The sequence below is a fragment of the Oryctolagus cuniculus genome, chromosome 13 (genome assembly GCF_051225735.1).
Source record: "Oryctolagus cuniculus isolate XC-2025 breed Fujian yellow rabbit chromosome 13, ASM5122573v1, whole genome shotgun sequence".
NCBI classification, from domain to species: Eukaryota; Metazoa; Chordata; class Mammalia; order Lagomorpha; family Leporidae; genus Oryctolagus; species Oryctolagus cuniculus.
Window position 1 is genome coordinate 52,465,574 of NC_142879.1, and position 15,727 is coordinate 52,481,300.

The following is a 15,727-nucleotide window of genomic DNA, read 5'->3' on the forward strand; positions in this document are numbered from 1 at the left end:
CCTCATCAGTCCTTTTCTGCCCACAAAGCCCACCTCCTCTTCCAGCTCATAGGTACATTCATTCTATCTTAATGAGGTGCTTTCCGCTCTTAGAACACAAGTAACAGCCAGTGCGATCTGCGAGCTAACTTCACTCTAATTTCGTCTGCAGCCATTCCTTAGGTCCGGACGTGAAGCTAAGGTGACAGGGAATTGAAAACTCGCAGCTCTGAGAACACTGGGCTGGGTTTGAATCCTTATCAAGGCCTTCTCCTCCTCCGAGGGGCGCTTCCGGGACTCAAACCTTCCACAGAAGGGCAGTCTCTCGGCAGCCTGGGGGAATTTCAGCCCGCAGGTCCTAGTCCCACGGACAGAAGTCTCAGGAGACGGCGCTCATTTGGAGTAGCAGTGATTTAGGGACTCAACGTTCTCACGTGCGTAAGCCTGGAAACACTCCACATAAGCCCAGCACCCCAGACACCGGACCACTGACCTCTAAACCTCTACAGACACCTGAGGCACCCAAGTAGCCGCCGAGGCTGACTGCGCATGCGCAAATGAGGTCGCGGTGAAAGAGCATGCGCGGCCGTGGGGCCGTGCTTCCGGGAGGCGGAGGTGGGGCCTGGGCACCCGAGGGGTGGGACCCTGCTCGCGGCTGCGACCCCGACCCCGACCCCGACCCGGATCCACTGCCCAACCTCGCACGGAGATCCTGAGTGGGACCCCGACCCCAGACTGCCCGCATGGCCCGCCACGTGTTCCTGACGGGCCCCCCAGGTAACGCCACCGGAGTCTCCCCACCGGGAGGACCCGCGTGGAGGAGTCCCCCGCGGTAGCTGCTCCCGGAGGGAGCTCGCGGGCCGCAGGGTTCTGGACTCTCAAGTTCCCGATTTAAATGATAGGCCCGAGTCTGAAGCCTGCGTACCGCTTCCCAGAAAACGTGCTTTTAAAGACAGGGTAAATGGGACCAGAACAGACTTGTGACGGGCACGGCCAGTGGCGGCAGAGATCATGCATGTTGTGCTGGCGTTGCACAGTGCACAGATGGGTTTCAGATCTACAGCAACTGATGCGAAGATGGCCGATTTATTTTGTGACACTCACAGATGCTGCGGCTCCTGGCCTGTATTCCTAAGGACAAGAAACTGGAAATTCAGTTGCAGGATAGAGAAACCCAAGAAGTAATCCCCACCCGCCCTGCCCTGCCCTCGTGTCCAAGTTCAGACCTCTTGAATTTCTTTGGTGATTGAGGTTGCTGGTGGAGAAACCCCCTCTCAGATGCCCATGTCCGTGCCTGGCCCCTCCTAATGCTGGTGTCAAATCTCACAACCTTGTGAACTGTGCAGTTCTCATCTGCAAAATGAGATAGCATGGGTGAAATTAGAGATTATAGCAGGAGATGCTTTTAAACCAAGGTGCTGCCCGTGTACCAAGCATTACTGAAAAGAGAGGCAAGGAAGCTGGGGGCAGCATCAGGTAGGCCAAGGAGGGAAGATGGGCCATGAGTGGAGCCAGTGAATTCTTCAGCTCCTTTGCAAGGCAGGTGTAATTTTGAAGTTGGCTGTGAGTTCAGATATCAAAGATGATAACACCGGGTCTAGAATTCTCTTTATTATAATGATTATGTTTAAACTTAAGTAGCAAAAACTACCTTTAATATTGCAGATTTTGGGATTTATTTTACCAGGTGGTAGGGGTGGGGCTAGAGAGGTGTTCGATGTTCAGATCATTCCCAAGTATTGCAGAGAACTGTCTTCTGAAAGTTTGTTCATCCTTTATTTAAAACTTCATTATAGTTTGACACTTAGCAGGTGATTCCCAATACATCTGTGTGTTGCATAATGGAGGTGTCCTATTAGTGTAGTGTGATTGTGTTGGCCTGCCTTTTAATCAAAATTTTATGACACTTTTTCAAAATTTCATCACATAGTTGAAATAATCAAATAATTCTATAGCATAGCTGTCTTTTCTTTCTCCACATCTTTCCTTTTACTTTAAAAGATTTACTTATTTGAAGAGCAGAGACAGAGTGAGGCAGAGAGAGACAGAGATTGACATTCCATCTGCTGGTTCACTCTCCAAATGCCCACAATAGCCAGGACCAACTGAGGCTGAAACCAGGAGTCCAGAACATCATCTGGGTCTCCCACAGGGTGACAAGGACCCAAGTACCTGAGCCAATACATGCTGCCTCCCAGGACTTATTATGAGGAAGCAGAGGAGCCAGGATTTGAACCAGGCTCTCCAGCATGAGTTGTGTGTGTCCCAGGGGTGTCTTAATCTGCTGTGCCATAATGCCCTCTCCCTCCTCACGTTTCCAATGCAGTGGTGATTTTCATTAGCTTCATAGTCAATGGTTGTAGTATTATGACCACGTAAAAGCTAATCGTAACAGAGACTTGTAGTAACACCTAATTTCCTTTCCTTTTATACACAGTGTTTTCCCCATTTGCAGTTTTTGACTGGTATTTTCATTGGCTAAGTTTCTTTCTCACCAACTCAGTCCCAAACTCTGCTGCTGTGTAAATCCTCTGAACACGGTCAGGCCATCAGCGAGGCGATATATCTTCTCAGAGTGGTCCCTTGTATGCACATGCTGTCAGGTGCTCCTGGCACTGCACATTCTCCCTAGCATCCCAACTGTCAGCATCTATGATTGATCTTGGAAGGCTTTCTTTGCTCCAGGAGCCCACTTGGCCTGCACATACAACAGACCAGAAAAGTCATGGAACTCTTGTCCCTCAGGATTAGTCTTCAACCTGTGATTGGTGAGAGGTAAACTCTGCCTCAGACAGGAAAGCTGAGCCATGTGCCCTAACCTGACTCCAAGGATTCCCCAGAGGAATTAAGCCCCAGTGGAATGGGAACTTGATTGATAATGCATCTTGTGTTGCTGTTCTTTCCACTTTCTGACTGATTACTTCCCTACTAGTGCATTGCTTGTTACATCCCAAGTTAAACTACCTGCCCTTGAATCTTCATCTCAGGGTCTGCTCAGGGGAGAACCAAAACTAAAATAATTGTGGAGTTTTCTGTGTGTACTGTGGAACTGTCCTATTGGGCTCTCCTTCAGCACAGATCATTTTTAGCCAGTATAGATGGCAGTGGCTCAACTAATGAAGATGAAAAATTTAAAACAAAGATCTCTAGAGGCAAAGAAGCAAAAAGGAAGTTGACCCAAATGCTTTCCATTTAATGCTTTCCTGTGTTCTATGTAACATACAAGTCCCTACAGTATACACTTTGTGAACAGGAATTATTATAGTTGCTCCATTTTACCCTTTTCAAAATATAAATAGCATTATTTTTTCTTAGAATAATACCTGCACAGTGTAAGGACAAAAAATGCAAGAAAGCATTAAAGAAGAAAGCAACAATCACATAGAGTTCCAACATGCAGACACAGCAGGGTAAACTTTTCCATATTCACTACATTTTTTTTCTATGGACACATACTTCACCTTTTTAAAATGTCATTGTGTGATAATATATATTTCTGATGTTACTTAAACTTTTTTCATATATTGTTTACATACATTGTAGTCTGTTTCTGTGCTCATAAGTGGATAGTATTCTTAATGGATAAGTGATATTCCTGTGTATTTTTGTGCTATCATATACATGGTGCTGTTAAGAGTTAACATTCCCTTAGTAATTAACATGTAGTTGCTTTAATATTTCAATGAACATCCCATTTTACATATCTTTATACTGTTGCCAGATTATTTACTGTGGTAGACTTGCTGGGTATGTGGTAGGCACGTTGAAATTTCCCTTCAGAAAAGGAAGAGCAGTTTACACGTCCACCAGTGCCACTTACTTGCCTTAACCAGATTCTTCAGTGACTTTCCTAAAGTGATAGTTCCTGAGGATTAGAACTGGGATTAGAACTTTGTCATTTTGTGTTTTATACAGTTCTCTTATCAGCCACATGCTCACCGGGGCTAGAACGCTTCTTGGGTTGCTGTTCATGTTCCAGAGGGCCAGGTGCCGTTATTTTTGTTTGAAATTTGAAGAAGAGATACATTTAATAAGACTAACAGCTCATATTTTATTTCAAGGACACTTAAATGACATCTTGAGGAACATGGAAAACTCTGTGTGAGTAGCCATAGAAGTACTATGATTTGCAACTCTAGTATCTCAAGATAGTTGGACACCTGCTGGCAGTTGTCCCTATATTTCCTTTACTGGGAATCATGCAACCACTGACCCAAATCCATACTAGAATGTAGGCTCACTTTTAAAAAGGAATAGCAGCTGATAAGGCTCATGTTGAAATGTATGGTTCTTACTAAGTATATAACCTTTGGTATAACCTAAGCCCTGTATGCCTTTGGTTGTCTGTCTTCCTGTTCTTTCCTCTCTCTCTCCTACCCTCCCTCCCTCCCCTTTCATTAAAGATTTGTTTGTTTAAAGGCAGTGACAAAGAGAAGGAGAGACAATGCTACCTGCTGGCTTCCTCCCTAAATGGCCACAACAGCTGGAGCTAGGCAAGGTCAAACCCAGGAGCCAGGAACTGTCTGAGTCTCCTACATGGATAGCAGTGGTTCAAGCACTTCAGGCCAAACTGCTGCTTTCCCAGGCACACCAACAGGAAGCTGAAGCAGAAACAGAGCTGCCAGGACTCAAACCAGCACTCTGGTACAGGATGCTGGCATTGTACATGGTGGCTCAGTCTGCCGTACCTCAGTTCCAGCCCCTGCCTTGTTCTCTTTAACTCTAAAATAAGGGTAACTGCCGCAAAGGATAGCTGTGAGGACTTAACCAAGAAAGTGTATATAAAAGTGTGCTAAAGCTTTGTCTGCATGGTTCCATAATGCTAATGAAAATATCTGGTGGAACTTGTTGGTGCTTGTGAACACATGGAGTTTGTCAGAGTAGTTGGCAGGCCAGACTTGGGCAAAGGAAGGGGCAGAGATAGGGAGAAAGAGAGTGCGGTGGGGGCAGGGGGTTCTAACTGGTGAAGGAATTAGGGCCACTTGAAGTTACAGTGGGGAAGATGGTGTTGGGAGGTGCTGCCAACCTGTTGGATTGCTCTTGTGGAAAAGCTCACGTGTTCCTGGTATTTAAGAGATACATTTTCAGAAGAGAGAGAGCCCAGGGAGCAGTGAAGAGATTTTCCCACTGTTAGGGCTAGGTCCACAGTCTCCTGAGGATTAAAATCCTAGTTTAAAGTGCCCGGCTTCTGACACAAGCATGACTGGCTATACTTCCTAGGTAGACAGGTGAGGAGGGGAAACCCAGGAGAAAACAAGTTTTTCTCCTTGGATGTAAACTGCATTTGAGAACACCATGAGAAAGCCATTCAGGCGGTTCTGGGATTGTGTATGTGACAAAACTGATAATGTTTTAGAACTTAAAAATAAACTTCTAGATATCATTCATATTTTTATAATGCTTGTTTCTGCTTTAAAAATGATTCACACCTGGAGCAATCAAACTTTAAGTGGAATTAATATTCATAAAATCCATTTGTAGCCCATTTTTCAACCAAGCATGATTGCTCTCTTGGAGTCAGTAAGTGTTGTGTGTGCCAGCAAGGGAGTGTTTCTTAACGGGCTTTCTCTCTCTCTCTTTTTTTAGGGGTCGGAAAAACAACACTAATCCAGAAAACCAGTGAGGTGTTAAGGTCCTCTGGTGTGCCTGTGGATGGATTCTACACAGAAGAAGTCAGACAGGGAGGGAGAAGAATAGGATTTGATGTCGTCACACTGTCTGGCTCCCGGGGGCCTTTATCTAGAACCGGGTACTGAGAACTCACTGCTATACTGTTTTATGCCCTGAGCTGTCTTTCTGTGTTTGGGAGCTTTTCTATTCTGACTCAACAAGAGTTGAGTTCACCAAAGTAAATACCTCGTGGAGCCCTTCACTCTGCTTTTTGTTCAGGTGTCAAGTTTCTCCCTGGGTACAGGATTGAACCAGGTGATCATGTCTTGAGAATCTTGGCCTTTAGAGATTTCTCAGAGAACAAAAACAGAATGAGACTATCACATGAAAAACATATGTAAGAAGTCATATTTCACTTGAAACTTAATTCCACTGAGTCATAAACTCTTCTCATTTCTAATTCTTGGCCCTGTTTCTCAGTACTACTATTCTTTACTTTTTTAGTTTTTAATTGAATGGCAGAGACAGGTAGAGACAGAAAGAGGGAAATCTTCTACCCTCTGCTTCACTCCCCAAATGCCCGTAGTAACTCGGGTGGGCCATGCCAAAGCCAGGAGCCTGGAACACAATCCAGCCGTCTCATGTGGGAGGCAGAGACCCAAGTGCCTAAGCAGTCACCTACCTCCCAGGGTGTGCATTAGCAGGAAGCTGGTATAGGGAACAGAGCCAGGACTCAAACCCAAGCATTCCCATATGGGATGCCGGTGTCCCAAGCAGCAATTTAACTACTGTGCCAGACTTGTGCCAAATTAGTGCCATTTTCTTCAAAGATAATTTGTGTAATAGCTGCCTGGAGCTGTGGGAATGTTCCCACCATCATAACTGCAAAGCCCATTGTTGGACACTTAGTGGTAGCTCTGTTCTCAGAAGAGAAAACCAAATCAGATCAGCTTTGTACACCACTGCTTTTTGTGTAGGTGATTATTAAGGATGACCTAGCATACGCAGAAGGCCAGAGGCTCAGCAGAGCAGCTGAAACCACTCATCAATACAGGAGTCTTCAACAAAGAACACAGTGTCTTCTCATTCAGGTCAGAGCCTCCACCTGGAAAACGTGAATGCCGAGTTGGGCAGTATGTGGTTGACGTGACTTCTTTTGAGCAGTTGGCGCTTCCCGTCCTGCGAAATGTGAGTATGTGGTTTTGTTTTTTTTAAGTCCTTCTGCACTTGTTACACTGTGGGAATTGCTAGTCCTGGGAACAGAATGGCTTTAGCTGTTAAAGGGAGATTAGTTTTGCATTTTGTAGTGTAAAAGTCTTCAGGTGATTGAGTCTTAATAAAAATGCTTAGAATATAATCTTCTACCACTCTGAGCTTCTAGTAAACTGTTTGTCTCATTCAGCACATATAAATACTTTATGTTGGGAATACTGATGCCTAGCTAACAAGGTTCCCAAAACAAGTTTTTCTTCTTTTTTCTCATGTTTCTATAATAACCTATTTACACAGCATAGCAAACAGTTAGTAGGAGAAAATGTCATTATTTAAACATATTGGCCAATAGTTGTTGAATTCCCATTAGGTACTCTAAGCATCTACCACATAATATCACTATATCTTTAAAAAAAACAGCAGTTTTATTGATGTCTTATGATTTCTTTTATTATTATTATTTATTTATTTATTTGAAAGGCAGAGTTACAGAGGCAGAGAGAGAGAGGTCTTCCATTCACTGGTTCACTCCCCGAGTGGCTGGAGTTGGACCAATCCAAAGCCAGGAGCCTGGAGCTTCTTCCAGGTCTCTCACATGGGTGAAGGGGCCCAAAGACTTTCCAGGCCATAGCAAAAAGCTGGATTAGAGCAGCCAGGACTAGAAACGGTGCCCATATGGGATTCCAGCACTGCAGGCAGTGGCTTTACCTGCTGCACCAGAGTGCCAGCCCTTGATGTCTTATGAATTCTTCTTTTCCACATTGTAAGTCTTTTATTTCATATTTGTGCCTAATTGCCTTGTCTAGAACCTCCAGTGAATTTTTTTTTTAAGATTTTATTTAGTTATTTGAGAGGTAGACAGACAGTGAGAGAGAGAGAGAGAGACAGAGAGAAAGGTCTTCCTTCCATTTGTTCACTCCCAGATGGCTACAACGGCCAGAGCTGTGCCAATCCGAAGCCAGGAGCCAGGAGCTTCTTCCAGGTCTCCCTCGCGGGTGCAGGGGCCCAAGGACTTGGGGCATCTTCAACTGCTTTCCCAGGACATAGCAGAGAGCTAGATTGGAAGAGGAGCAGCCAGGACTAGAACCAGCGCAAATATGGGATACCGGTGCCACAGGCGGAGGATTAACCTACTGCACTACGGCGCAGCCCCTCCAGTGAATTGTTGACTGAAAGTGGTAAAAAAAAAAAAAAAGAATGGATAACCTTGTCTTATTCCTGATCTTAGGGAGAAGACACTCAATCATTCACTATTAAGTATGATTTTAGCTATGGATTCTGTATATGTGGCCTTTATCATGTTGAAGAAGCTCTCTAGTTTCTTGAGTGTTTTACAAAGGAGTTTTTGATTTTGTCCTTGTTCTTTGTTTATCAAAGTGATTTGATGATTTTCTTCCTTTATTGTATTAATAAGATGTATTATATTGATTTTTGGGAATTTAATAAACTTTATTTTATGGGAATAAATCCCTCCTGGTCATGATGTATACAACTTTTTATATGTGGCTGTATTCAATTTACTAGTATTTTGTTGACAATTTCTACTATAGTCATAGAGGTATGGTTTGTAGCTTTCTTTTCTGTATATGTCATTGTCTAGTTTTGATGTCAGGGTAATACTGGTCCAGTAGAATGAATTAGGAAGTGTTTCCCCATTTTCTAATTTTTGGGAGAGTTTGTGAATGGCTGGTATTAATTTTTCTTTGTATGTTTAATAAGTAGAATCCACCAGTATAGCCATGTGGTCTTATGCTTTTCTGCATAAGTTTTTTAATTACTGTTCAGTCCTTTACTTATAGGTATGTTCATTTTTTTATTTCTTGTTAAATCAGTTGTAGTAATTTGTGTCTTTTGGTAGTTAGTCCATTTCATGGATGTTATGGTAATTTGTTGACATACAATTGTCCCTTTTCTCATTCCTTATTTTAGTTATTTAAGTCTTCCCTTTTTTCCTTGGTTACTGTGGCTAAAGGTTTGCCAAGTTGGAACCAAGTTTTAGTTTGATTTCATTGATTATATATTGTTTTTGCATCCTCTTATCCAGGTGGTTATCAAGTCCTGGATATACAGTCATGAACAGAAAAGACATGTTTTCTACTCTCTCAAAACTGTCAATCTAGTGAGAACTGTGGACATTAAGCAAGTAAATTGACACTGTCATAAGTGTCTTGAGGGAAAAGGGCAGGAGGCTATGAAAGAAAGGTGAGGAACCAATTTTAGGCCAGGTGATCAGAAAAGCTCTGAGCAGGTGACATTTAAACTGAAACGATGCCCGGCGCCTTGGCACTAGGCTAATCCTCTGCCTGTGGCGCTGGCACCCTGGGTTCTAGTCCCGGTCAGGGTGCCGGATTCTGTCCCGGTTGCTCCTCTTCCAGGCCAGCTCTCTGCTGTGGCCCGGGAAGGCAGTGGAGGATGGCCCAAGTGCTTGGGCCCTGCACCCATATGGGAGACCAGGAGAAGCACCTGGCTCCTGGCTTCAGATCGGCACGCTGGCCGCAGCGGCCATTTGGTGGGTGAACCAACGGATAGGAAGACCTTTCTCTCTGTCTCTCTCACTAACTCTGCCTATCAAAAAATATATAAATAAATAAACTGAAAGGAAAAAATCAGAAGGCTTTATTCTAAGAAAGAGCAAGTGTTGGGGGTGTGTGTGTGTGTGGTGATGATGATGATGATGGTCATAGTGGTGGTGAGAATATTCTAGGTGACAGGAACAAGTACACTAAAACTTTAGATCTCTGGGGCAGGAGAAGATGAAGAAAAAGGTATAGTTGGTGAGGTTGATAGGGTCATTTGATACAGGGTTTGTGGACCATGTTAAGGAATGTGGGTTTCATTTATTATAGACTTACTACTTTGATTTACTTTTGTGAAAATTAAATGATACAGACATGTTTCAAGAATGAATTACAAAGCTTCCAGAGGTTTCCATTTTGTCAGGAGTAGAGTCCAGTGTTTATGCAGTGGCCAGGTTTATCCCTACTAGCCTCCAGCCTCCTCATCTCACCATCCTCCAGTCCCGCTGACTCAAACACGTTGCCCACCCATGCCAGGGTCATGCAAACTGTAGGCCCTTAACACGTCCATTTTCTCTGGCTAGCATGCTCTCTTCATAGACCCTTTGGCTCTCTGCTCCTTAACATTTAGAGTTTAGTTCAAAATGTGCAATGGAGGGCTTTGGGCTAAAAATTTTAGATACAGCCTGCCCATGACAGCCTCTAATTTCTGAAGGCTGCCAGTTGTTTTGCAATCTGATTTGGTCAGGGCTGCTTGTCATCAGAGCCCACATAGCACTCCTTTGCTTTATCCCCTCTGTTTCCTCCTCTTTTTCTGTTTCTTTCCTCTTGGAACAGTACAGACCCTGTGCTAGGGGCCATTAGGATGACTCTATTTCATGAAAGCAATCAGAAAACCTGGTATTTTTCTAGTTCTTTTCCCATTACATGCATACTTCTTTACTTAAATGTTCAAAAGGCAAGTGAAATACCTCAAATGAAATTCCAAGTGAAGATTCTGGCTTTGGGCATTGGATCAATATAAAGAATTGATTTTTCCTTACCTTTCTCAGAGCAGAAGAAGAGTGTGCACAGGCATCCTAATATCTAGCTGCAAGAGTATATAAGGGATCATATGCTGACCGCATCAGGAGCCTGAATCTGTTTTTTAATTAAAAAGTAAAGAAAAGAAGATTTCTCCCAATATTTTATACTCTTATTGCAAATATGGATATTCGTGTTCCTGTGGGAAAAGTTCCCAGTAGAGGCTTCTTACCCATTCAGGCTTAGATTTCCCTGTTGGAGCAGAAAAATTTCTCCCTTTCCACATATTATATTGAGATAAAAAAAATGAGAAGGAATTAGTGACTTGCCTTTGAACTTGAAAAAATGATTACCTAGACAACAAAAATGGAAGAGTATAAGTAAACAGTTTTTGTTATTTATAATCAAAATGCCCAAGTAAACTGGCAGCTTTAGAAAGAAACCACATTTTAGGGAAATAAAACTCGGCAGTTCAGGGATACAATGTTAGTTTATACTGCTTGTGACCTATAAAAACAGACTCTCACAGTAAGTTAGGAAATAACTATCATGAGTAAGAAATTTACTACTGGTGAAAGGTAGTTTGAGATTTTTTTTTCTTTCCTCAAATACCATGAAACACATAATTCCCTGATTGGGCCAGAGGGGCTGTGTCTCTTTACAGGTAGGGAGGTAAAAACGTGGGAGCTGAAAAGCAGCTTGAGGTGAGGGAAGGGCAGAGAAGGCCAAGGAGAAAGCTCTGGCCCAGGCCAGGCCCCACCTTTCAGGGATGCTCTTGTTATATTTCCTTCCACAGGAATGAGACTGAGCCAGACTGTCATGGGTGTCTCTGGGAACTAGGAAAATATAACGCGTGCTTGGTCTAGAAAGCCCCTAGTAGGTTTGACTATTAACATTTTTCATTCCTATGCCATGGTGGCATCTTTCCTTTTAGACAACCAAATTTATTTTTTGCTTATTAAAGTTCTGCATACTCATAATAGAAAATTTGTAAAAATATAAAATATAAGTAACTCATAATTTCAATGCCAAATTAGCCACAGTTAGTATCTTGTGTTCTGCCCTTTTCAATATCTAGTTTACTTATTAACACATCCAAATTTAGGGAAAATGCTATATATCTAGTTTTACAGGTGTGGTTTGTTTGTCCCTTAATATGATTGCGTGACATGAGCTATGGTCTCATCACATGAAAGTCTTCAAAACTGATGTTTTAATGATTGCATAATACTTCATAGTATGATTTTCATCATCATCTATTATTCCCTCAGTGGTAGACATTTAGGTTATTTATCACTACTGTAACCTTGCAACCAAACACCCTTTGTATGTGACTGCAGTTATTTTCTTGGGAAGCTTCTAGAAGTGGAAGGTTCTAAAAGTTAAGGGGTAGCCGGTGCCGTGGCTCAATAGGCTACTCCTCCGCCTGCGGCGCTGGCACACCAGGTTCTAGTCCTGGTCGGTGCACCGGATTCTGTCCCGGTTGTTCCTCTTCCAGTCCAGCTCTCTGCTGTGGCCTGGGAGTGCAGTGGAGGATGGCCCAAGTGCTTGGGCCCTGCACCCGCATGGGAGACCAGGAGAAGCCGGCCACAGTGGCCATTGGAGGGTGAACCAACGGCAAAAGGAAGACCTTTCTCTCTCTCTCTCTCTCTCACTGTCCACTCTGCCTGTCAAAAAAAAAAAAAAAAAAAGTTAAGGGGTGTTCTCTTCTGGGTTTTGCTGGTGCAGCTGAGGGCTTCTGTGACACATGTGTCACTCTGTGCCCTGCCAGTGAGTGTGTTTGTTGTGGTGCACTTTTGCCAGAGCTAAATCTTCTATTGATTTTCTTTTTTTTTTTTTTTTTGACAGGCAGAGTGGACAGTGAGAGAGAGAGAGAGAGAAAGGTCTTCCTTTTGCCGTTGGTTCACCCTCCAATGGCCGCCGCAGCCAGTGCGCTGTGGCCTGCGCACCACGCTGATCCGATGGCAGGAGCCAGGTGGTTCTCCTGGTCTCCCTTGGGGTGCAGGGCCCAAGCCATCCTCCACTGCACTCCCGGGCCACAGCAGAGAGCTGGCCTGGAAGAGGGGCAACCGGGACAGAATCCGGCACCCCGACCGGGACTAGAACCCGGTGTGCCGGCGCCGCAAGGCGGAGGATTAGCCTAGTGAGCCGCGGCGCTGGCCTTCTATTGATTTTCATTACAAACCCTCTACCCCCACCCCCCAACCCCGCTTTGCTTTGATTTCCATTTTTAAGTTAGTAATGAGGTGACATGTTTTTCAATTCTTTATTGGGGAAGGTTTTTTTTAATCTAAATTGTTTGTTTCTCCTTCCTGATTTTCTCTTTTGGCTTAAAGAAACCTTTTGTAAGGCAAATAACCTTTTTATTTCTTGATTCATTTTTTTAAGTTGATCATTTTGCTGATTTTTTTTTAATATAGAGAAAGTCTGCTTATGTTCTAAATCAATATGAAATTTTACCTGTATGTTTCTCCTGCTATGTACTTTTTAAAAAAAAATTAATTGTTTATTTAAGAGGCAGAGATAGAGAGCACTGAGAGAGAGCTCCCATCTGTTGTTTGACTCCCCAAATGCCTGCAGGGTCCTGAACTAGGCCTGGGACAAAGCCGGGAGCTGGGATCACAGTCCAGTTCTTCTACGTGGGTGACAAGAACCTAACTGCTTGAGCTGTCACTGCTGTATCACAGGGTCTGCATTAGCAAGAAGCTGGAGTCAGGAACCAGAGCTGGGAATTGAACCCAGGTACTCTAGTGTTGGGTACAGGTGTCTTAACTGCTAGGCTAAATGCCCACACCCAGTGTACTTTTCTTGAGTTAGAGACAGAGAGATCTTCCAACTGCTGGTTCACTCCCCAGATGGCCGCAATGGCCAGGGCTAGACCAGGCCAGAGCCAGAAGCTTCAGCCAGTCTCCAATGTGGGTACAGGCCCAAGCATTTTGGCCATCTTCCACTACTTTTCTCAGGTCATCAGCAGGAAGCTGGATCTGGAAGTGGAGCAGCTGGGATTTGAACTGGTACCCGTATGCGATGCTCTCATTGCAGGCTGCAGCTTAACCCACAATGCTGGCCCCTGGTATGCTTTTTAAAAACATGCTTATGTTTTTAATCCATCTGGATTTATTTTGAATGTAACATACAATGAGGCTCTCAATTGCTTTTCTTTCAGATATTTCATTTACTAAAACTATTTGTTAGAAAACCCATTTCTAAATTATTATGCTTCATAAATTATAGTTAAAATAACATGTATGTATATATAATGTTTTAGGGTTATCTGTTCTCTTCCTTTAATCTGTTTGCTTCTTGCATCACTACTAGGCAATTTTATATACTATGTTAATTACTTAAACTATTCTTCAAAAATTGTTTGGCTTATTCTTCCAGATAGTAGCAGTTCACTGTTACTGAGTATAAACTTTATGCCAGATACAAACATCCTTAATCCTGAAAACACTATCACTGTATTCCTGTTTTACAAATGAGGAAACAGAGGCATAGAGTAGAAAGTAAATTGTGCTGAGGCACATAGCTTGTAAGTGGCAGAGCTGACATGAACCATAGGATCCAGATTTTATTGCCCATTAAAGAGAAGTCTTACATGAAATTGATTGGAACTATACAAAACTGTAATAATTTTGATATAAAGGACATCTTAATATTTTAGACAGTCTTCATTCTTCACAGCCAAAAACAGTTTCTGTTTCTCTCCATTTCTATCTGTAAAACTCTTCTTGGTAAGGTTAATCATCGGACTCTTCTATTTTCTGAAGCTGCTATAATTAGGATTGTGTTTTAGTTTTCTAATGATCAAGGCTGATAGGATAATGTTGGCCATTTTCATAATGATATTTTTGACAGCTACACTGCGTACCTTATTAAAATTTGATGTGATATAGGATTTAACTCTGGTTTTCAATATATCTCCTGCTCACATAAAAAGGTAACAGTGGATTGAATTTTAAAGAACAAAGAACATCTGCTCACAGCCCTGTTTTCTAGGCTGAACAATGGCAATTTTTACAAAGAAGGAATAATAAGTTAGATCAGAACCTTGTATTTTCCTGTTTTAATCAAAATAAGGCTGCAAAGTATGTTTGTTTCAGGGAGCAGGATCTGCTTTAGATTCTGAAATAGATTCTGTTTCAGATCATCAGAAGTTCATTTGAAAGGGATGAGAGGTCTGCTGTCCAAGGAAAGGTTTTTGTTGAACACTTGACCTGGAAGTACCTCTAAGTATTAAAGGCCACTGGACTTCAGAAAGGATTCAGAAAAATCAAGATCTAGTCAGGATGCATTCTGGAAAGGCTGGCAAGAGCCTCAGCTTTGCTTTGAAATTTCCTTCATTGTAGTTAGCAAGCCTAGAATGAGTTTCTTTGTTCCTCCTCTACTTCTGTTTCTCTACATTGTGATTACATGTGTGTGTTGCAGGGAAATTATAAGCTATCTGCTACAGACATAAAACTTTTGAAAATAGTCAGTAAAACCATTGCTGCAGCAAATCAAAATGGGAAGATGAGCTGCACATTCAGGATGAGCTTGTCTCTGCAGCTCATGCTGCCAGATCTGTATGATGACCCCATTGGTGGTCTCTCTCTCCTTCCTTCTGGGCAGGGACTGAGTCTTCAAGATTAAGCATTGCTGGCCATGGTGAGGTTCCATGAGCTTAGATGCTGAGCAGGATTTTGGCCTGGGTGATGACACTCACTTTTGTGAAGTTTTTGCAGCCCACTCTCGAGAAACAGGGAAAAGCCAAACACACCTTAAGTAGGACTAGAGCTGAGTTTTTATAAACTATTGCCTTTTTGCCTTTTACTCACCTGCTTTGTCCTATTTCTCATACGTCCTTCTGTCCTTTCATACCTCCCTTACATGTCAGTCTAAAGCTGTACTGTCTTCTAGAAGGAAGTTCACATATGATTATCTGATGGTTTTCTTGAATCTGTTATACTGAGAAAGTACCTGTATGTGCATTTTTCTTTTTGTCTACTGATTCTAATTTTTAAAACTTTGTGTGTATATAATTTTACTTGTGAAGTTGCACTACTTTTGAGTAGTGAAAAAGCACTGTGAACACATCCAGAGTCAACTATTAAAAAAAAAATTCTTTTGGGGCCGGCACTGTGGCCGCTACCTGCAGGGCAGACATCCCATATGGGCACCGGTTCGAGTCTCAGTTGTTCCACTTCCTATCCAGCTCTCTGTTATGGCCTGGAAAAGCAATAGAGGATGGCCCAAGTCCTTGGGCCCCTGCACCTGCATGGGAGAGCCAGATGGAAGCTCCTGGCTCCTGGCTTCTTTGCAGCCAACTGGGGAGTAAACCAGCAGATGGAAGACTTCTCTCTCTCTCTCTCTCTCTCTCTCTCTCTCGGTCTCTCCTTCTCTCTGTG

The 15,727-nt window shown here is 43.0% G+C and overlaps 1 protein-coding gene across 4 annotated transcripts in view; it reads left to right on the top strand.

Moving 5' to 3' along the window:
• The first annotated feature begins 528 nt into the window (after positions 1-528).
• Positions 529-15,727, top strand: part of NTPCR (nucleoside-triphosphatase, cancer-related) — a 29,397-nt gene continuing 14,198 nt past the window's right edge. For 2 of the 4 annotated variants that reach the window (XM_051821465.3, XM_089312278.1), the window contains exons 1-3: positions 541-756; positions 5,566-5,728; positions 6,681-6,777. In XM_051821465.3, coding sequence (XP_051677425.1) covers positions 723-756; positions 5,566-5,728; positions 6,681-6,777 — 294 coding nt within the window. In that variant the 5' untranslated portion in view covers positions 541-722. Of the gene's footprint in view, positions 757-5,565; positions 5,729-6,680; positions 6,778-7,724; positions 8,285-15,727 lie in introns of those variants that run through there. The other 2 variants (XM_089312279.1, XM_002717363.5) reach the window with 2 other exon arrangements.